Genomic DNA, 20,446 nt, shown 5'->3' with positions numbered 1-20,446 from the left:
GTCTATGGAAATTTGTAGTGTTTAAATAAATGATTATTTCTCATTTCTATCGAATACACGACTATGTATTATATAGAACTTCACTAACGATGTCCTAATTTTTCTTCTTGTAGTTAAGTCGTTGGGAATATGCTTGTCGACGTTTTTCTCTGTACCTCATTGTACTTCACTTTTTTACTGCATTTATAACTAAATATGTCTTAAATTAAATTAATATTTTACATTGTAATAATCTTTCATGAAATTAAATATTTTTAACTGATAACTTTTTTTAACTTTCCCCTAAAATTGCATTTGGCGAAAGTGTTTATACCACTTTATTCAAATGATATCATTTGAAGAAATGTACAGTACAAATCACTTGAGCTGTTCTGGAATTACCTGATAAGAAACATCATCCAAACTTTCTCTCCAATTAGATAAAGTCAGCACTTGCGTGGCTGTTAAAGCACTAAAACAAAATCACATTTCCTATTTACAAGTATTTTTTTATATCATAAGTTGGCAAATGAGCGAGCGGCCGCCTGAAATCGTTGAAATAGCGAAGTGACCGTTGCCCATAGACATACGCAATTGCATATGCGTTGTCTACCTTTAATCGACGGAGGAGAGGATGCACAGAAAGAAAATATCTTCCCTTCCCATGCATCCTCTCATCCGGAAAGTCCACTTCCACTTCCTATCCTTTCCTTATAAGAAAAAGTATGGGAAGGGAAGGAGGACTAAATAAGGCCTCCGGGACGCACACTCATCAGACGAAACACGGAATTGCTTCCACTTCACGCCTGTCTTCTGTGTGGTCGTGGTATTTCACCGGGCGAGCCGGGCCAATTCGTGCGAAGATGTTAAAGCGGGCTCTACCACTGTTGAAATTCTGTATTCTGATTGTTTATCCGTATAGTGTAAATGCTCTCGAGTTATTTGGACGTCCGCCAACGAGGCGGTGCATCACTCCTGATATTAGTTCCCGATATGTTTGCGGTAAATATTTTACACAAACAATAAAATGTTTCGGCGAGTGCTAAATAAAAGCGTTATTTAGTGTTGACCTACATGATGCGTTTGGCTTTTCTTTTACCAAAATATCCATTTAAAATATATTGTTATCTCAATTTTGTCAAAGATAATGACAGGGATGACGATATGTTTTTTAAGACTGGTCTTGCCAGGTAGAAGAAACAATTTTTATATATATAAATTGAAAATCTCTCGTCTCCTCGCAATCTAATTATAAATATTGGGCAAATGAAAGACCTTGTTCCTGTTTAAAAATAATCCGCGTTCGCCCGTACGTGTTATAACGATTCAGTTTACAACGGACGGGAATATGAAAAGCTCGTATCTATGATTAAAATATAAAATCGTGATATTTAAAAAAAAACATTGTGATAAATGTTGGGTTTAAATTTCAATGATATATTCAAAAAAAAATGTAAAATTATAATAATTAAAAGTGCTTAATATTTATATCGAGTGCCATTTAATTTATTTAAATAACATTCAGATAGTTAACGAATGTTAAATAAAATACAGTTATAATAAATTAAATAAAAATATTTCTTGACATATTTACTCCGAGAGCGAAATCTGATTGGATCATTAAAAATGGATTGCGAAAAATCTAGCACCGTACTCCACTGGAATTATAGGGGATTCACGAAATTTCCAATAGAGCACTTAAGGGGCGAGGAAGGTGAAGTAACAGATATTTATTTAAAGGAGAATCTAATATCGCGTGTACCGAACGATATTGGTAAACTACGGAACCTGGAAAGTTTGTATTTAAGCGGGAACGATATTACGGAACTGCCTCGAGAGATCTCTCAGTTGCGACGGCTCAAGTGTCTGGATGTGAGCGGGAACCGATTGCGGGGGGTTCCCGACGAGATCGGGGAACTTAGGGAACTCAAGTTCCTCATACTGGATGAGAACGAGCTTCGGAACCTGCCATTGAGGATCGCAGAGCTAAGATCGCTACGCTATCTTTCGGTTTGTGGTAATCTATAAAATAAATTATTCGTGTTTAGTAATAGAAAGGGATTTTTTTAATTATTTTTAGGGTTCCGTATATCATAGGAAAAAAACGGAACCCTTATAGGATTGCTTTGTTGTCCGTCCGTCTGTCTGTCAAGACCCTTTCTTTACATTACCGAGTAACTATATGTACCTTTAATTTTCGGAATGTTGATTAAGTAAATAATTGTTTTGGTCAGACATTTTTGCGTAACAATTTCTAGGAAATGTAGTTTTATCAACGAGAGTCAATCTATAATTAGTAACACTACAGTTTGGCTTTTGATTTCGTAGTTTCGTGTCGCTCGTAAAATTGAGAAGACCCAGTTTTAGCTGCTGTAGCATTGCTTGTGCTATATCAATTTTTATGTTTCCTCATTAGATTTGGTCGAACTTTGAGCTTTCGTGATTTACACGGTAATGCGTCTTTCGTAACAGTGTTGTGATCCAGATAAAATAAAAAAATATAACTTGTATTTTTTTTTATTTTATTAATAGCGAAATAACAGCCTTACCTTGTCTTACCATTGTCTAGTGTAGTTCCCGCATTGTTTGGTGTATTACACCAAACAATGCGTCCGTGAGCTGGACTGGAGTTCAGTCAAGAATCTTCTCAAACTGAGTTAGCATTTAAAAAGAGGCCATGAAAAGCAACTTCATTTTATACATTTAATTAAATATCGTTTCTTTCACCAGATAACAAGTTGCAGTGGTTGCCACAAAGACCCGTTTACAATTATTTCCACTGCGAGTTTAAATTCTGGCGAAATCCTGATCTGACGACTATACCGTATTCGCTTTGGTATCACATGTTTCGTGACCAACAAACAAGAAGTCTTAACATGGGGTAAGTGGAAATGAATAGAATATAAAGCATGTCAAAATAAACCATCATCTCCCTGACCTTATCCCATCAATGTAAGGTGGGCGTACCAGTTTTCGTCCTCCAGATCAATCTATCTTCCGTCATCCCAGTCGTCAGTAACTCCTTTGTTAATCGTGTCACTCTTTACGCTTCCATCCATCTCTTGTTAGGACTGACCCTACTGGTGTACCTTACCTTACCACATTTATGCTGAAAGTAAATTACCCTTCCAGATGTTTGAAGATAACTGAGAACCGACAAGTTTCAAAGGATAGGACATTTCGCTTAACAATACACCAGGAATGCGGGGAATATGAGATTGATATTTCCTGTCCTCAATATAACAATATTGTTGAAACTGGATGTCCCTCGCCACCAAGTCTCTACGAACTTACTAAAAGAGTCGCCTATCAAATGATTTCAACAGCCGTCAAACAATATACAACATATTTTAGTATATATTCAGATAGAAATAGTTATTACTTAAACAATAATAAAAGCTATGATGCTTTGTCTAATCTCGAAAAAACTTTTGATAATTTTGAAATTAATAAAAATATTGAAACAGTTTCTCTGAGTAAAAATGAAATGGAACCAGCAAATTGCATTGAATACACAAAAATAGAAAGAAGTTATTACGTACCCAAAGATATAATAGAAAAATTATATTCATTTTTACCGTATTTCATCAAAAATGAACTGTCCAGTGGACCTATTTCTAAATGTGATAACGCGTACTGCAAGAAACCAATTTTTGATTATGTTATCTACGAATTTTGTATAGAGTAAGTATAATATTATAACTACTAGCTGTTTACCGCGACTCCATCTGTTCTGAATTAAAAAAAACTTAATTAGTAGCCTATGTGTTCTTCCAGACTATATTCTAAATCTAGCCAAATTTCAGCGAAATCCATGCAGCCGTTCTGGAGATACCTACAAACAAATCAATCCATGTAAAGTTTCGCAATAATATTATTGGTAAGATTTATACTGCCGTGTTTTTTTTTATAATTTTTCTTATTTACAGAAAAATTATACTCATCGACAACACGGAAGATGTGGTATTGAATGCAAACTTTTGCTCAAAATCCTGCGCTGACTTTTGGAAATTAGGAAAACGAAATATAATTTCATGGAATTTGTTAAATCAATAAAAGTGTGCCAGGAAAAAATATTTTTCATTTGAAAAAGTCCATAAATTTAAAACAAAGCAACAAAATAGTACTTATCATTTCAAATACTTTTGAGACAACCTCTTTAACATAATCGTAGTGAAAAAAAAAAAACATGGTGTGACAGGAAATTAAAAAAAAGAAAATTCCTAATAAGTTCCTATAATTCATAAGAAGATTGTTTATAACGAAGCAAAGATTTAATTAAGTATTTAGTAAATAATGTTTATTTCAAGATATTCTAAGGTTTACGAAGCAACCGAAGGCGAGATGAAAGCGGATGCTTCGCACAGTTACTTCCAAGGACATAAGTGTTGCCTTCCACCAGACAAGATATCCACTTACGAAATACATTGCAGTCGTTTTAGGAAATTTATTCTTAACCTTATATCGGTGCACGCCGGAGACGTCAGAGCCAAAAATATGTTCAGGTAAATTGTGATATGTATGAAATTTTAAAGATTCCTAACTGGGAAGCCAAGTAATTCGCACGGGACCAGCATGCTTCACTCAGGCCTCATCATCCCTAACATATGGTAGTCTCGAGTCCCTCAGTGGGGATGGGAGTTACCATCAGCCCAGTATACGTCCCCACTGAGGGGCTCGGTGCCTACCCTATTCTAAGGATGACTTGGTTAGCGAGTTGCTTTCACACATATCGTAAAATTTCTTCGCAAATACGTACAGGATGCATCATAATGATGACCTTCACCATAAGAACGTCGGATAAATGTACATATGTAAATCGAAATTACATTAATACATGGCTGCAGATTATAAGTGCATCCACCTGAGCCATCGACGCTCATATGTAGTACCTATAGTATAGTATATCCAAAGTTAGTTTTTTGAAACGTTTTTTCAAGGTCTTACGCAGCTTTATGTATGGAAAGACAACGACAGTTCAAGCATTATCCGTTCTCCATCCATCCGTATAGCAGGGTGCGACTGTGGCTGGAAGCTTTATTTGTTGTTATCATGCTGTTGTCTAACATCGGCATTGCTGTTTTGATCAGTAGAACTGAACCTAACGTACACGTAAGTATCTCTACTAAGATGTTCTGTGGGCCTAGAATGAAAGTGTGCGAGAAAGTATTTATATTGACATTTGTATAAGATTTCTCGGTCAACTATCCATCCGATAGGGGCGCTGCAAAATCTCGTACAAATTTTGGCGATATCGATACGAACTTGTTGTAAATTTTCCTGCTAGGCCCACTGAATTCCGAAAAGACGACGTGTGATCTTACTAAAGCCGATTCAATGTCATTTGAATCCGACAAATATGTATTATGACTGTAATCCGAAAAACTCTTATGTAGAAATAAATGATCTAATAGAAACTAGAAGAATTAACTTGAGACCTCCAAGATGGAGAGGTAAATTAAAATATCGATGCACAAAAACGTGTAAATCCCAAACTATGCAACTGTGTCAACAAAGTTTTTGAAACAAATTTTTATAGATTGAATTTACATTTATATTTGAAACACTCGCCGTAAAACAAATCAGCGAGCAGTATTATTCGTCACGATGTACCGCAGCGAACAAAACCCCTATGTTTTGAATATTTAGTTAGGTCCACAAATTACAATGTACGCAACGAACTTGTTTGTAGTACAAATGCGGTGGATGTTGCTACCACAATGAATCGTGTTGACGCAAAATATTGCGTTACTAGCTGTCGCCCGCGACTCCGTCCGTGTGGAATATAAAAAAAAACTTAATTAGTAGACTATGTGTTCCTTCACAGTTTGCTCTACATCTGTGGCAAATTTTATCAAGATCCTTTGAACCGTTCCGGAGATGAATTAAATTGTACTATTTCATTTGGTCCATTGATTTGACAATATTTTTCTGTTCCAGGATTACTTTAGTACTGCAGTCAAGGCTTTAGATTTCTTCTATATCTTCAATGTTTTCTTTAATTTTTTCACCGGCTATATAGAAGGCAATACTTGTCAACGAGTAGTGTTAGATCTTAGGAAGATCGCTAGGAAGTACGCTTGCACTTGGCTCCTCGTTGATGTGACGTCATCTTTGACTTGTCTGGATTTGTTCTACGAAACTCGCAACGTTGTAGTCTGCCTTGTGTTGGGATCTCTGAAGATATTAAGAATGCTGACTCTTTATATGTACGTGAAGAATTTGGTCACGGTACTGAAAATCGGGGTTAGTATCTTTTTATGTATAGAACTTCTCACAAACACAATTTGGTTGTATTTGCAAGCATTTGCAATTTTATGAGGAGAAATGTTGATGTGAATTTTAAGACATACTCCACAAATTTTCGGTAAAATTGGCTTCTATGTTTCTTTTTATAAGTAGCAATTTTAAAGTTTGTTTAAAATCCATAGAACATAAAATTAAGTATCTTATAAGGCAAATAAAACAGATAAAAGGAAAAAAATCTCTTTGATTACAGTTTACGAAGACTTTAACAAGAACTAGCATGAAAAAGAATTTATGATGGTCCACTATACTATTCTCTAGTTTATAACTGTTGAGGCATTTATTTTCAGATCCTATCACGGACTCTAGTAGAATCGAGTCTATTTATTTTGTCATATTTGACGTGGAACGTGTATTTCCAATTTATGGTGGAGTATATGCAAGAACAATGCTATACGCCGGTACATCCAAGAAATTGTTCATGGTTGTCGATAGGAAAACTATGGAATCAAACATCGACAACGAGATTTGTTTATTCTTTTGATAGAGCTGGTGAGTATAGTTTTACAAAATAACAATTTTGATTAAAACACAGGATTGGAAAGGGATTGATATTTTCTAACTGCCATAGTTCTTTTCTATGGTTGTTTGGTTAGAATTTTGGGTGACTCGACTGGTTCGATCAGTCTGAATAGTTAGCATTAAATGTTTATCTTTGTTTTCTTTTGTATTTGATGTTTTTCTTTATGTTCAGTGGGCATGTTACGAGGCAACGCTAACTTGAATCTTTTAAAAACCGAAGGATGTTTTGAAAACTTTTTTATAGTGGCCTGGGTAATTGCTAAGGTAATATTGGAATATTATGGAGCTTTATTTTTATTTTACCAACCTAATTACTAGTATTGTGCTGAGAATTTTGGTTTTTCACCGACATTTTTAACGTGGGCTTCGATTGCCAAAAAACTTGCAGATTATAGTTTTACACTGCGCTTTCAAATACATAATTGCACTCTTCGGGTCTGAGTCCGCGCGAGCCAAGTACTTCATGATGCAGCAGCAAATAGAAACATACATGAACCAGAGGAAGTATCCCTCAAACATCAAGAAGAAAATCATCAAGTTCTACTCTCTACGGTTCCAGTCTCACTTCTTTGTTGTAAGTTTTAGAACATAGTATTGTAAAATCATAATCCTATTCACAAAAATTCTGGATTTTAATAGAATATTGTCTAATGGCGACCGACGATGCTAGTACCACGAAAATTTAGTAGCTGGCTATTACATAGGCCTTAAAGCTACTTTTGAGATTTTGCTTGAAAAACAAAAGATTATCGTAGGTTTCCGTAAGGATTTCCCTACCATTATGGCCATGAGCTTAAGCAATTTTGACATTTCATACGAGTCGTAATCTTCTCCAACGTAAAAGACAGTCAGTTGTTTTTTCTATTTGATGTCATTTGGAGTACGTTAGATGAGTAATATTATTTTATAGGAGTCTCGCATGATGTCTTGTGTGTCTGGGCAGTTGCGTGAAGACTTGATAATGTACAGTGGTCGTCAGTTGATGAGAGATGTGGCCTTTCTGAAGCATATACCCCGAGCTCTGCTGTTGGAAGTGGGCTTGAGATTACAGATGGTGTTATTTATTGCAGGCGATGTTATAATGAAGATAAATACAATTGGTAAACAATAATTTAAATCAAATTAATTAGAATAGCTGCTAAATTTACTGCCACATGACCTACATTATTTACTGTGACAAAACTATGTTAAGGGATTGCTGAAGTTATAGTTAAACGACGATCATGTTTAGTCGCGTTTTATTATTAGTCATGTAGAAGCAAGATTAGCAAATTTCAGTATGCATCTTAAAATCGTAAAAATTTAGATGGGTGGATAGTTGGATTTTTATTATTACGTATCTCCAGTACATATAAACATGATATACATAGACGGGAGGAACACATAAGCTACTTGCTTAGTTTTCTTTGATTTCACGCTAAGGAAGTCGCGGAGAAAAGCTAATATTTATGTAGGTAATTGAAAGAATGATTGTGAAAAAGAGACTTATATTAAAGTATTTTTCCACTTTCCCAGGTGACTGTATGTTCTTTATTGACAAAGGTACAGTCGCGATCTACTCTGAATCTGGTAGGGAAGTGTGTCATTTAGAAGATGGAGATTTCTTCGGGGACATTGCTCTAACAATGAAACACAAACTACGAACAGCTACTGCTGTAGCTGTCACCAATTGTGAACTATTTAAATTGAATAAAGAAGACTTTGATAGTACAATAGCTTGCTATCCAACTGTTTATGAAGAGATTGAGAAAGTTGCGGCAAGCAGATTAGAAAGAACTCAAGTGTTAGACGAACATCATAAGGCGGAGAGTAAGATGCTTCACAATTATGAAAACATGTAATTAATTATAATTTCAATTTGTTAATATGGATACATAAATATGGATATCATTCAGTACTTCCAACATTCGCAAATACTATGATCTATATATATTAATAAACGTTGGAGTGTCTGCATGTGACATCAAGTTTTTTTTATCTCTAAATATTTTTGTCTGTTTTTGCTTAATCTACGGTACAGCTGAACTGGATATATGATTTTTTACAATTCTGCGCTTACGAAGTCGCTCGACCGCTAGTATGAAACTAAATCGTAGAAAAACTCACCACAATGTTAAGGAAAGGAACCGAAATGAAATACAGATTAGTATTAAAATAAGATTTTTTATTTAAATAAGTAATAGTTTAATTATTATTAATAAAAAGGTAACAAAATGGAGAAGAAATCGGTTCAAACATTTTATTTAATGGAAATTATTACGATTATAAATTTAATTATAGATAAATCGTGGAAAAATAATCGACAAAGTTGTTATAGTTAAATGAACTTAATTTTTAATAATATAATAATAAACGTAAATCAAAATTTCACAAACACCAGAGACAAAATTTTATAACTAGCAACATTATCTTAAATTTAGTGGAATAACTCCTTAAATTAATAATTTAATGGAGACACAATCGTATTGATAAAGCCTTATTCTATATCTACTTGTCTCTTTCATACACAAGAAAAGTTTATTCAATTTTTATAACCTTATACAAATAATGTTTTCTATCTCGCTCTATTTCTCTCACACACAAGATAATTTTAGATTCGTGCACATTTTTTGTGTCAAAATTACTTAAACTACTACGATATATATAACTACGATTTAAATGAAAAAAAGGGGTGTAAGGGGTTAAAAGTGGGGGTGGATATTTATACGGAAGTATCGTAATTTTTACAATTAGAAGCTTGAAACTTATTTTTTAGGCTCTTAATTTGATATATATAAATTTCACCCTCAAAGGTGCATAATAGGGAATAGGGGATAAAACTATTTATTAGAATATATGAGATTTAAGTGAATATTTTTAAAGTTAATATATTTGTCATAATATTTTATAAGTTTAAGTTATATAATTAGCCTAAGTAATTAAAATGCTACCCAAAGACAATATAACACGCGAACGAAGTCGCTGGCACAACTTGTTTTAATATGAGTCTAATGCGACGTTTTAATTCGCTTAAAGACAAACACTAATGCTATCTCTGTTCTTCGAAGAGAATGAGAGAGATGGGTATAGTGTAAGAGAGTGAGAGCCGCCGTTAGGGGGCGTGGCTAGTGTCGGTGGGGGGGCGGTAACGTGCGCGCGCGGCGGTATAGAACAATACGCAGGGGGATTTCCACCATGCACTGTATTCCACCACCTCATCTGCGCTTACGGGAACAATACTGGAAATAATTAAGGTAAACAGATGTTTATTTTTATATATAGACCTTAAAACACCAAAAAAAAAACGATCACAACAAAATATGGACAAATGTATGTTTATAGCAGAACTAATAGCCTCCTATAATATGATTTAAGAAAATTCAATGAAAAATAAAAATAAAACAAAATTACATAACTTACGTACTCCGATAATGATCGCTAGAAAAAAAATAAAACGAAAAATAATCACCTTAAGTCGTTAAAAAGATACCATTTAGGTTCATTTTCCATGTTGACTTGTATGTACGCGACTAAATTCTTAGGGTTGTCTTCCACGCACACAACCGCGGCGGACAGAGTGTACTCTTCTTCTGAACGTATCTTGAACTTTTTCTTCTGCTTGTTTACTTCTAGACGGTTTATTTCCGTGTTTAAATCCTTCTAGAAATAAAGCTTCAAATTGTACTTCGTACATTGCTTTTGAGATTTTTCTAGCCGAAGCCGGGATATTTGGATTTACGCGAGCGTGGCAGTTAAACATAAGGGGGCAACATTGCACCCAATCGAGTACTCCTACCATGATATATACCATAGATGAAACATGATTTCTGAGACAAAAAAAAATTGTATAAAAGATATCATAACTTCTTTTGTGACTGAATTGCCAGTGTTCGCCTTGAGGAGGTATTTACAGCTTCACTAGGCTTGAGGTGGCCGAGCGCAGATGACACTTAGCCTACACCTCGTTTAAGAGTAACTAAGCTCTAGGGCTCCCTCAGGAACCTCGGCTCGGGCCGTTACTTCGTTATTACCGGATTGGGAGGCCGCCGAGCTCTTAGGTCGCTTCGATGGACACTCCATGGATTGACGAGGCTTAAGGGCCCCCGAGAGGGGACCTCGGCATGGCTGTCACTCAATACGCGTTTAGCATTCCGATTCAAGGATGCCCGAGAGGCCGAACCTCGGCTTGATCGGTTGCTGTTGTCTAATTAATGTAATGTCATCCCTGTTATTTTTGACAAAACAGAGAAAACAATATGTATTAAACGGCGATTTTGATCTCAGAAACCCATGTCTAGCGTGTCTGTTTGAGACAGGCTGTGTTAACTGCATACAGAAATGTCTACTTTTCAATTCGCATGGCACACAAAGACATATCAGAGTCACAAAATTGCAAAGAAGAAAACGCTATCTCGAGATTTCCAAGCAACCTAAAATGCGAAATGTGGACTTTAGTTGATTGTAATTAACTCTACCTACTTAAATCTAACGCGCTTCAAATAACAAGTTTTTTTTTACTTAATATTTTGATCGGCTACTCTAAAAACGCGGCTCTATATGGAACGTTTCATTAGTGGTAGTACTTGTTTGGATGCAAGGTCCCTTTTGTATAACTGCCACGCTCGAGTAAATCCAAAAATCCCCGCTTCGGCTTCCCTAATATAACTAGAGCGCGTCAGTTAAATATAAGGGGGGAACGTTGCACCCAATCAAGTAGTACCACCATAATTGAACTCCATATAGGACCGTGTGTTTAGGCAGATATTAAGTAAAAAAAATCTCATGTTAAAAAAGCTCTAAACAGTCAGATTAAGACAGCGTGAGTTAATTACATACAGAAAAGTCTATAATTCTAATATCTGACAATTTAAACGTTACATATGAAAATGGGGGATTCACAAAGTTGCAAAAAAGTCACCTTTGACATTGTCAAGCCAAGAAATGGCTAAAGGTTTTCCAGCAAAATCTGTTTTTTTATTTTATTAAGACTAATAGAACGGGGTGGGTACCTATGATGATTTAAATAGTGTATAATAAATACATGAATATATTACCTTGTCATTAATGGCAACATCGCCATCTGATTGCTGTCTGATCACGAGGTGATGTGGCAACACACAGTTACCTTCCTGCGGACTCTTGTTGCCACTTTGAGATGATGTAGGTCTGGGAAAATATAGATCAACGATCACAAATTACAACAATTTTTGTCTCTAATACCATACTATAAAAAAAATATTTTTTTAATTTGTTTCTTGTCTATCTTACTTATTTCTTACTTATATTATAAATGCGAATGTTTGGATCGATGGATGGATATTTGTTTGAAGGTATCTCTAGAACGTCTGCATGGATCTCGCTGAAATTCGGCATACCTAAAGAACATAGTCTGGAAGAACACATAGGCTACTAAGTTTTTTTTTAATCCGCGCGAACAGAGTCACAGGCGATAGCTAGTTTGAATCAAACGTATTGTGCGCAGCCAAAACATTTCGTAAACACATAGTTTTAAATAGAAAAATGATTTACTTGTCCGGATGTTTAAATCTGCAGCCGGCGCGTGCGCAGTGCGATCCGTAACGACACGGCTTGCTGGTTCCGTTTTTTTTAGAAGCGTCCACCTGAAAGTTTCAAATATAATAAACTATAAATCTTACCAATATTATAAATGCGATTTTTTGGATAAATGGATGGATGTTTGTTACAAGTAATCTCCAGAAAGGCTGCATGGATTACACTGAAATTTGGCATAGATGTAGAACATAGTCTGGAAGAACACATAGGGTATTATTTTTTTTTTTATTTCGCGCAGACGTAGTCGCGGGTGAAAGCTAGTTATACTATAAGTACACACATTTGTATTATAATCATTTTTACCTCTTTTATTAATCCTTTTGACCAATAAGCTTTCTCATGAGGAGTCACTCCGCCACAGTTGATAGCCAATATCGGTGGTAATCTGAAAGAAACCGTACAACAATTAATTAATATTTAATTAAATTGTCCTTTAGATTTTCCTTTTAAATGATTCTTACAATAAATATATTAAATAGACAATTTTTCTCACAGCACAAGAGAAACATCGGCCATTTTGAAGAGTAGAAGTGTCAAACATATTCCCGTATTATCATTAACGAGTCGGGTCTTTTAGTTTTTATGCGACTAACAAGAGAGTTTATGTACGATTTTTTTTCACTTGGAATGTATGTATGTATTTGTGACTGTCTAGAACCTAAACACCTGAACCGATTTTATCGAGTGAGGTTTCATCCGATTTGTCCTTACCCCTGGAGTGTCCATCAGTTTTTTTTAATTACAAATCTTAAAAACAGTTATTTATTATGACCTGGTGAGTCGTCCGCGCTGCGCTGTGGGCGTGAACCGCGAGCAGGCGTCGCACCAGGCGGGGGTACTGCGCCGCGCAGACAGTGACGCCTGCACCAGCTCCGCGAACCCACCGCCCGCACCCACCGCACCCCCTGCACCCACCACACCCCCCGCGCCCGGTGCGCCCGCCGGCCGGGTCTCCCCGTACTGCAGCAGGCACGCCAGCGTCACTGACTCGCGCTCCTCCTATTCACGTCGTTCATTCTAACTTTAGTTCTTATGTCACTAATTTACTTAAACTTGTGCGAAACTTAACTGGCTTCCCTTAAGTTGAAAAATGAATGTCGGATGATATTACGTCATTTATTAGGTGGTGTATTTTCCATATTTTCTGACAAAAATACTAAAAAACAACTCTAATCTGACCGGATCAGATGTCTGTGGTAAATTTTGAAATAACATCAACACAGCAAGCCATATGGCATGTTAATATGAACTTATCTTACAAGTTGACAGAATTATTTCGTAGTTTGTGTATGTGTATGTATGAAAATAAGCTTATAGATACTTACCTCTTTGTTGCATTTGAGACATCGATTTAGCTGATGTCTACCAATCGCAAACAACTGAGAGATCTCGGACTCCTCGCGTTCAACAGAACGATTGTTTGGATATGTCTCACTGAGTTTTATTTGGTCAATTCCGTTTTTAACTGAAAATACATTATTAACTTAATAAATAAGAAAATACACCTTTTTTGTCCGTGAAATTAAAACTATAGAAATCGAAGGACCAAAAAATATCTTAGGAACGGACTAAATTATCTTAAGGTTAGGATATTTTAGGCTTAAATTTAAAAGTCTGGATATTTGACAAACCTTCTTTTAGCTTCAATGTGTCTGTATTATTTTCGTCATTATCGTAATCAGCAATAAAGTCTAATTTAGTATATTGGAATGCATCCTTGTATGGCCCGTTTAAAACCGCTTGCATCTTAGCATTCAAACGACATCTAGGTGGACTTGTTTTACTTAGTTTTGCCATTTCTTTCTCTTTCTTACGAGTTTCTAATATTTCTGAATGTATTTGATGCAAGATAAAACGATTCCAACTCTAGAAAAAAAAAAATCGATACATATTCGTTAATTTTGTATAATTTTAGAACGACTTTCGTAACGTCATATTCAATATCATCAGCTCACTATACGTTCTCATTGAAGGGCTCGGAGCCTACCTTAAGTTAAGAAGGACTAGGCTTTAGTCAACCACGCTGGCCCAGTGCGGGCCGGTACACATATCTTTAAATTTCTTCACAGATATGTTAAACATCACGATGTTTTCCTTCACCTTAAGAAGGTCGGATAAATATACATTTGTTAATCAAAAACTGAAAAACACATTGTTGGAGGGATTCGAACCCAAGACCTGCAGATTACAAGTCAAGTGCTTAACCCCTGAGCCACCGACGCTCTAGCAACATAGGTGTCATATATTTTTTGTATTTAACATAGTTTTATCATCAACAACTTTTAAGTTATGATGTCATTGGGTGTCATGTCATCTGGTCGTAGTATGTCACGGGGCAAGGTGATCCACTTGTGTACGACATGTTTCGTTAGATCTAAACAAAGATATACCTGAATAAGTGCTATTAAATCAGGTCTGGAGTCCGTCGTATCAGTTAGTATCAGACCGAGCGCGGCTGCTTCGGGGACAGTGCGGAACGCGCGCAGGAAGTTGTTGGCCTGACATGCCACGCCGTTAGATGTGTCTAACATGCGAAATAGGAAGCCTGGAATTGATCATTAAATATACCATATCTACTACACAACAACGCTAGTAACCTAGAGGGATAGGCAGAGACTATAGAATTATATTTGCCGCTGTGGCCTTTTTCACATTCGTACATATTACTAATATTTTAAATGCGAATGTTTGGATCGATGGATGGATGTTTGTTTGAAGATTTCTCCAGAACGGTTGCATGGATCTCGCTAAAATTTGGCATAGATGTAGAACATAGTTTTTAAGAACGCATAGGCTACTTAGTACGTTTTTTTCAATCCCACGCGGATGTAGTCACACGTGACGGCTAATCTATGCTATATTACAGTGGTTCCCAAACTTATTTTGTCTACTGCCCACTTTGAGAATAAATATTTTTTTAGTGCCACCATATTTTCACATATTTAAAAACCATTATAACTTCAAATTAAATTAATTAATTATTGTGACCTATATATGTTTATTAACGGAGAATTCTAAACGAAACTTTTACTATAACCCGCAACTTGAGACCTGCAGCGCTCACAAGGGGGCGTTATCGCCCGCTTTGGGAAAGACTGCTATATAATCTATGTATTATAAAAATATGATAAACTCACCTAATTCGCAACTTAGACAGAACTCTTTAGCGCAAGTGTGCGCCAATAGAGTCGCTTTTAACGGCGGGATGTAATACAATACCTGTTTAGAAAGTTGAAACAAAGTTTAAAATTTACACTAAAACCTTGTTATATTAATCAAATAAATTTTAAGCGATAACATCTCACGCCCGTAAGGGAACGTACCCATACTACGTGACCCGTTTAGTGGGGTGGGGGAGGGGGCGGAGTCTTTAAAATACTAAGGTCATTCACAGGAGCGGTGGGTGGGGCTTAGATTTTAGTCACGTCTTCGTTACTTGTTTTTCTTCATAATACATAATTCACTAGTAATTTAATTAGACACCGTGGGAGGGAGGGGTCGATAAAACTAAAAACACTGTGTCACGTAGTATTGGTATGTTGCCTAACCCAAAGGGGTGGGCAGAGACCAAGGGCCTCAATTTGGCGCGGTCCTGATGGTCTCTCGCATCCTCTACATTCAAACATCTAGGCTCTTAATACAGTCCGTCCTTTTTGAAAATTTTATTTATCTACTTATGTAAATCCAACTTGTAATATATATAGCCGTTAGTTTGTTAGAAGAATATTATTTTAAGTTTGGTCAGTCATAATCGTGGTTTCCTTCAGCAAAATCTCTTACGACTCTTTCGCGACTTAATAGCGCGCACGCAGCAGCGCACAATAAAAAAGTGTTCTAAGTTTCTCCCGGGGGTTACTCGGAAAATACGCAAATTTTAACAGACAGGTACTCGGACAAACATATTGACAAAATATGATTTTATTTTATTTCAATAAGTAAAGACACGCCAATTTTATTATATATGTACCTGCAGCATTGGATTGCAATATGAATTAGGTATTGTAGCCTCTAAGCCAGGTAATTTAGTTTTGTTATAGTTTTCCAGCTCCTCGTTCGACCCGTGTTTATTGTAATGGAGATCCAACTAAAATAAAGGATAGAATTTAAAAAAAAAAATCCGAAAATTTATAATCTATGAAACAAAAATTTCAAAGATTAAGCAGCTATACCATAATATAGAGTAAAAAATTAGAATTTCAAAGATTATTTTAAAAAAATATATTTTAGAATTAATAAAAGATTTTAAAAATAACAATATTTTTTTTTATTACTAATAATAATTTTCATGCATTGTTACAATTTTTTTTTGCAGTTGCTAGAACATTTTCCTAGAAATAGCAATTAACATAAAAAAAATGTATAATAATATGTCTTTGAATACTAACTCATCTATCTACCTTTTGGTAATGCTCAGGAATGGGCAATGTACCGCAATTATCATTTTGTTTATCCTCACTCAAATCTTCCAAACTATCTGAGGTATAAGGCATCTGAAATACAAATAAATTAGTTTAAAAGCTACATAAAGAAACCTATAGCTATCTCTTTCTTATATACCTCATTTCTTTTTGTAGTCTTCGGATTTGGAGCATAACCAATAGGTCCTTTCATCTTCATTGTAGAAAGTACCTCGGGGTCGATTGGCTTCGGTTTTCTAAATTGGATTATTTTTATAATTTAAATTAATTTTATTCATCGAGATTTTAGAGAAATGAAGCAATTTTCATTGAAATGGTGACGTCATAGCTACTTTGACTACATAAATACTACTAAACAGATAGGCTACAGCCTATAAGCCGTGATATTTTGTACCTATTTGATTTTCGTCATTTTGGCGTTGATACATTCAAAACGGAACAGAATAGAAGCTATAATTTCTACGGAATAACCTATCCATGTATGGAAATCGGTGTTTTTATAATAAATCTGACCTGTAACCCTTATTGAAGAATTCCGGAGGTAATTCGTTACACCATGCACCATCCGCCAATGACGGCAATTTGACTGAGGAAAACTTGAAATTCTCGTCTTTTAAACTCGCGGTCGTCATAGTTGGTAATTGATCTGCGAATTCTGTGTCTCTGTGAATTAATGAAAAAAGGTTAATAAAAAAAACAACATAGTAACAAAGTTCTATTTTTTTTTGTAGCAGTCGCCCGCGACACCGTCCACGCGAAATTTTATAAATAACTTAATAAGTAGCTTATGTGTTCTTTCAGACTATGCTTTTCATCTGTGCCAAATTTCAGCCAGATCCTTTGAGCCGTTCCGGAGATACCTTCAAACAAACATCCATCCATACATCTAAACATTCGCATTTATAATATTAGTAAGATTTGAATTTTGATAGTAAACACAAAAAATAGACTTTGCTGACCACTAGTTTATATAGAAATATCAAAACTAATTTATATTTAAAAATATCTATAAAACACAACTTAAATAAACAAAATTAAATTTCTAAATTGTTTCATTAAAAATTCAGATCACGGAAACCTATTTAAATTATTATAGAACTTTACATCTTTGTACTAACCTTGAGAAGCTATTAAACTGTGGTTCATTGTTTTGCTGCGGTGAGAACAGATGCAGATGACCTCCTTGATCACCAAACACTAAAGCCTGGCTTGTTGCTGACACATCCATTACACTCATAGTGCTTTGAGTATCCACCTTTAGTAATAAAACAGGATTTACTAAACATTCCAATTTCTTATAAAGAAAGGATGAGTACAGAGAAGTGGATTTGATGAAAGGGTCTCCACCTATTAAAGGTAGACAACGCAATTGTAATTGCGGATGTCTATGTCCTTCGCTATTTAGGCGAATTCATTGAAAATAAAGTGTGTATTTCATTACCCAGTGAAGAGAAAATACTTGAATGATGTAAGAAGTAACATTCTTTATGCACAGCAAAAGTAAATAAATTACAAAATCGGAAGCCACTTATACCATACCTGGAAGATAGATTGCTTCTCCTCCGGTGCATTAACATGAAGCAACGCGACATGTCCATCTCCTGACAGTGCCACCGCACGACCAGAGAACGCTGGCAGGAAATGCAGCAACAATGGTGCGGCTGCTGTATTGATTACCCTAGCTCGTTCCACTGTAGACCCGCGCTTCAGACAACGTAAGTCCCATAATACTACATAAGGCTCTGCTACTACAACACCTCCAGCTCTGAAAGTGATTGGGTACTGATAATTATATTGGCAATTTAATTTAACATATACTTCAAGGCATAATAATATGGATTATAACAATTTATTCGACTGTATTTTGTCATAAAGTTATTAAAATATGATCAAATAAATAATATTTTAAACATATTTTCTATTGCTACTAAATTTCTTCAATAAATTTTACGTTCTAAATGTTACTGAAACAAAATATGATGTAAAATGAAGATAAGACTTAACTTAAAATTTTAACATATGTCAAAAATACACAAAATAAGTTGAATATTATTTATACATACGATTCTGTGAATCCACATGATATAAGCAGATCTCCTTGCATATCCATATCAGACAAAAAATTAGTATGAGCTCGGAAAGTATGTTCGGCAGCCTTTGGAGTCCTAAGATCACGAAGTGACACTTGTCCATTTGCGCTACCGCAAGCCAAAAGTGAAGCTCCGCCACTGCGCATTACTACACAACCTTCTTCTTTTATAGGCTGGAATAAATATAAAAAATACTAGCCTTTACCAAACTCTATCCATGTTAAAATTAAAAAAAAATTATTAGTAGCCTATGTCTTCTAGGTTATGTTCTACATCTATGCCAGATTTCAGCAACATCCATCTAAACATTCAAACTTTAAACCACATCATCGAATGTGCTGTAGCTAAGTGCTGACTTATTTAGAAAAAAAATTAACCTACTATAACATTTTCTGTGAATTTTGCTATATCAAACTCCAATAATTTCTTTTGATGACCTCCCATCATAAGTTTTGTTGAATTGACTTGCAACAAACATTGCATATCTATCATATTTAATGATCTGTAAGTAAAGAATAAATATAAGATGATTAGCAGCTAAAGATAAATTAGAATGGAAAGACATATTAATGTTATTTTTCCTCTTTTATATTGTCATCACTATTTTCTTCAAGGATTTTGAAAGGGATGACTACATATAAAAGAGTTTTACTTCAGAAACATGCTGTAATGATACTGATTTAATTATTTTTACCTGTAAGTATGTTTTGGTATCCCTCTACGTATTTGATGACGGAGAGTTGTTTTCGTCAATGCATAAATACCTATTTCATCGGTCACTATGTCCCTTACTTCTTCCGACTCATGAATATGGAATGATGTATATTTCTGCATAGTGGGACCGTAATATGAGGTAACATGGCCCTAAAAAATAACACCAATGTATTTTTATTTATTAATAGGATAAAACATAGTAATGTTAAAATTGAAGTGCAGATTCATACCGATAAAATCACACAAAAACAATTTAGAATTGTATGTTTGAAAAATTCAGTAATTATGAAATATATTTGGAGGAAACATAATCATGCTTTTTTTATGGGTATTCTGTTTCACTTACCCCTTGATTTCCCATCCATATTAATTCTTCATGTTTATCAAACACCACAGCGGAGACTCCAAAACTATCCCCGCCATCCACCAAAACACTACTCCGCAATTCATATTCTCCTTCCTGTGTTGGTACTTGGAATTGTTGTGAAAAATCATTAGCATATTCATCTGCTCATAAAAAACATCAGGAAAGAAATAATATTAAATTCTTGAGTAAAAAACAAAATCGATATCTTATGGCATTCAACGAAATTATCTCCGCTATATTTTAATAATATACTAACCATTTAACAGATGTTCGGATTGCAAACAATGATCCGAATAGTATTCCATGATGGAGAATTATTACCCTGGATTTACTGTATCGTTTATGTTGCTAACATATCAGGCAAACTTTATATTAATTTTTTAACCATTAAAGAATTAAAACTTCAAATATTTCAGTACTTATTTATATTTATTAATATTTCCATAGGAATTAGGAATAAGAATGGCGTGAAATTCTATCTATCAAAACAACGGTAT

General features: G+C 35.0%; 3 protein-coding genes across 6 annotated transcripts; 2 read left to right on the top strand and 1 right to left on the bottom strand.

Annotated features, from left to right (window-relative positions):
• The first annotated feature begins 1,505 nt into the window (after window positions 1-1,505).
• Window positions 1,506-4,043, top strand: LOC106115433 (uncharacterized). The gene is made up of 4 exons (XM_013308786.1): window positions 1,506-1,996; window positions 2,710-2,860; window positions 3,112-3,663; window positions 3,909-4,043. The coding sequence occupies exons 1-4, from the start codon at window positions 1,606-1,608 to the stop codon at window positions 4,033-4,035; spliced, it is 1,221 nt and encodes a 406-aa protein (XP_013164240.1). The 5' UTR covers window positions 1,506-1,605; the 3' UTR covers window positions 4,036-4,043.
• A 159-nt stretch (window positions 4,044-4,202) lies between these two features.
• Window positions 4,203-8,768, top strand: LOC106115431 (potassium/sodium hyperpolarization-activated cyclic nucleotide-gated channel 2). The gene is made up of 8 exons (XM_013308784.1): window positions 4,203-4,484; window positions 4,920-5,091; window positions 5,920-6,225; window positions 6,576-6,777; window positions 6,980-7,071; window positions 7,196-7,381; window positions 7,718-7,907; window positions 8,323-8,768. Exons 1-8 carry the CDS (start codon window positions 4,276-4,278, stop codon window positions 8,646-8,648), a joined length of 1,683 nt encoding a protein of 560 aa, XP_013164238.1. The 5' UTR covers window positions 4,203-4,275; the 3' UTR covers window positions 8,649-8,768.
• A 925-nt stretch (window positions 8,769-9,693) lies between these two features.
• Window positions 9,694-20,405, bottom strand: PAN2 (PAN2-PAN3 deadenylation complex catalytic subunit PAN2). Of its 4 annotated transcripts, none has more exons than XM_013308898.1 (21): window positions 20,206-20,405; window positions 19,929-20,089; window positions 19,563-19,732; window positions 19,250-19,370; window positions 18,842-19,041; window positions 18,318-18,543; window positions 17,897-18,033; window positions 17,292-17,441; window positions 16,918-17,014; window positions 16,758-16,850; window positions 16,328-16,444; window positions 15,498-15,579; window positions 14,751-14,905; window positions 13,992-14,226; window positions 13,686-13,825; window positions 13,133-13,359; window positions 12,664-12,745; window positions 12,316-12,407; window positions 11,841-11,952; window positions 10,256-10,446; window positions 9,694-10,025 (listed from the first exon to the last, which is right to left on the bottom strand). In XM_013308898.1, the coding sequence occupies exons 1-21, from the start codon at window positions 20,252-20,254 to the stop codon at window positions 9,899-9,901; spliced, it is 2,964 nt and encodes a 987-aa protein (XP_013164352.1). In that variant the 5' UTR covers window positions 20,255-20,405; the 3' UTR covers window positions 9,694-9,898. The 4 variants fall into 4 exon arrangements, with proteins under 4 accessions (XP_013164352.1, XP_013164354.1, XP_013164355.1 ...); XM_013308900.1 differs by having other exon boundaries at window positions 10,256-10,443; XM_013308901.1 differs by having other exon boundaries at window positions 19,929-20,053.
• Between the last annotated feature and the right edge of the window lie 41 nt (window positions 20,406-20,446).

Source organism: Papilio xuthus, unplaced genomic scaffold, assembly GCF_000836235.2.
Source record: "Papilio xuthus unplaced genomic scaffold, Pxut_1.1 DF827789.1, whole genome shotgun sequence".
NCBI classification, from domain to species: Eukaryota; Metazoa; Arthropoda; class Insecta; order Lepidoptera; family Papilionidae; genus Papilio; species Papilio xuthus.
The sequence above is the reverse complement of the archived record's forward strand: the minus strand, read 5'-3'. Positions and strand labels throughout refer to the sequence as shown.

Excerpts from the sequence above, each read along its gene's own strand:
- LOC106115433 (XM_013308786.1), top strand. The coding sequence starts at position 1,606 with ATGGATTGCGAAAAATCTAGCACCGTACTCCACTGGAATTATAGGGGA. Across the intron at positions 1,997-2,709 it reads ACGCTATCTTTCGGTTTGTG|ATAACAAGTTGCAGTGGTTG; the intron begins GTAATCTATAAA and ends TTCTTTCACCAG. Across the intron at positions 3,664-3,908 it reads ATCTACGAATTTTGTATAGA|AAAAATTATACTCATCGACA; the intron begins GTAAGTATAATA and ends TCTTATTTACAG.
- LOC106115431 (XM_013308784.1), top strand. The coding sequence starts at position 4,276 with ATGTTTATTTCAAGATATTCTAAGGTTTACGAAGCAACCGAAGGCGAG. Across the intron at positions 4,485-4,919 it reads AGAGCCAAAAATATGTTCAG|GTCTTACGCAGCTTTATGTA; the intron begins GTAAATTGTGAT and ends CGTTTTTTCAAG. Across the intron at positions 5,092-5,919 it reads GAACTGAACCTAACGTACAC|GATTACTTTAGTACTGCAGT; the intron begins GTAAGTATCTCT and ends TTTCTGTTCCAG.
- PAN2 (XM_013308898.1), bottom strand. The coding sequence starts at position 20,254 with ATGGAATACTATTCGGATCATTGTTTGCAATCCGAACATCTGTTAAAT. Across the intron at positions 19,733-19,928 it reads TATGGATGGGAAATCAAGGG|GGCCATGTTACCTCATATTA; the intron begins GTAAGTGAAACA and ends GTTATTTTTTAG. Across the intron at positions 16,445-16,757 it reads TTCCTGAGCATTACCAAAAG|TTGGATCTCCATTACAATAA; the intron begins GTAGATAGATGA and ends CCTTTATTTTAG.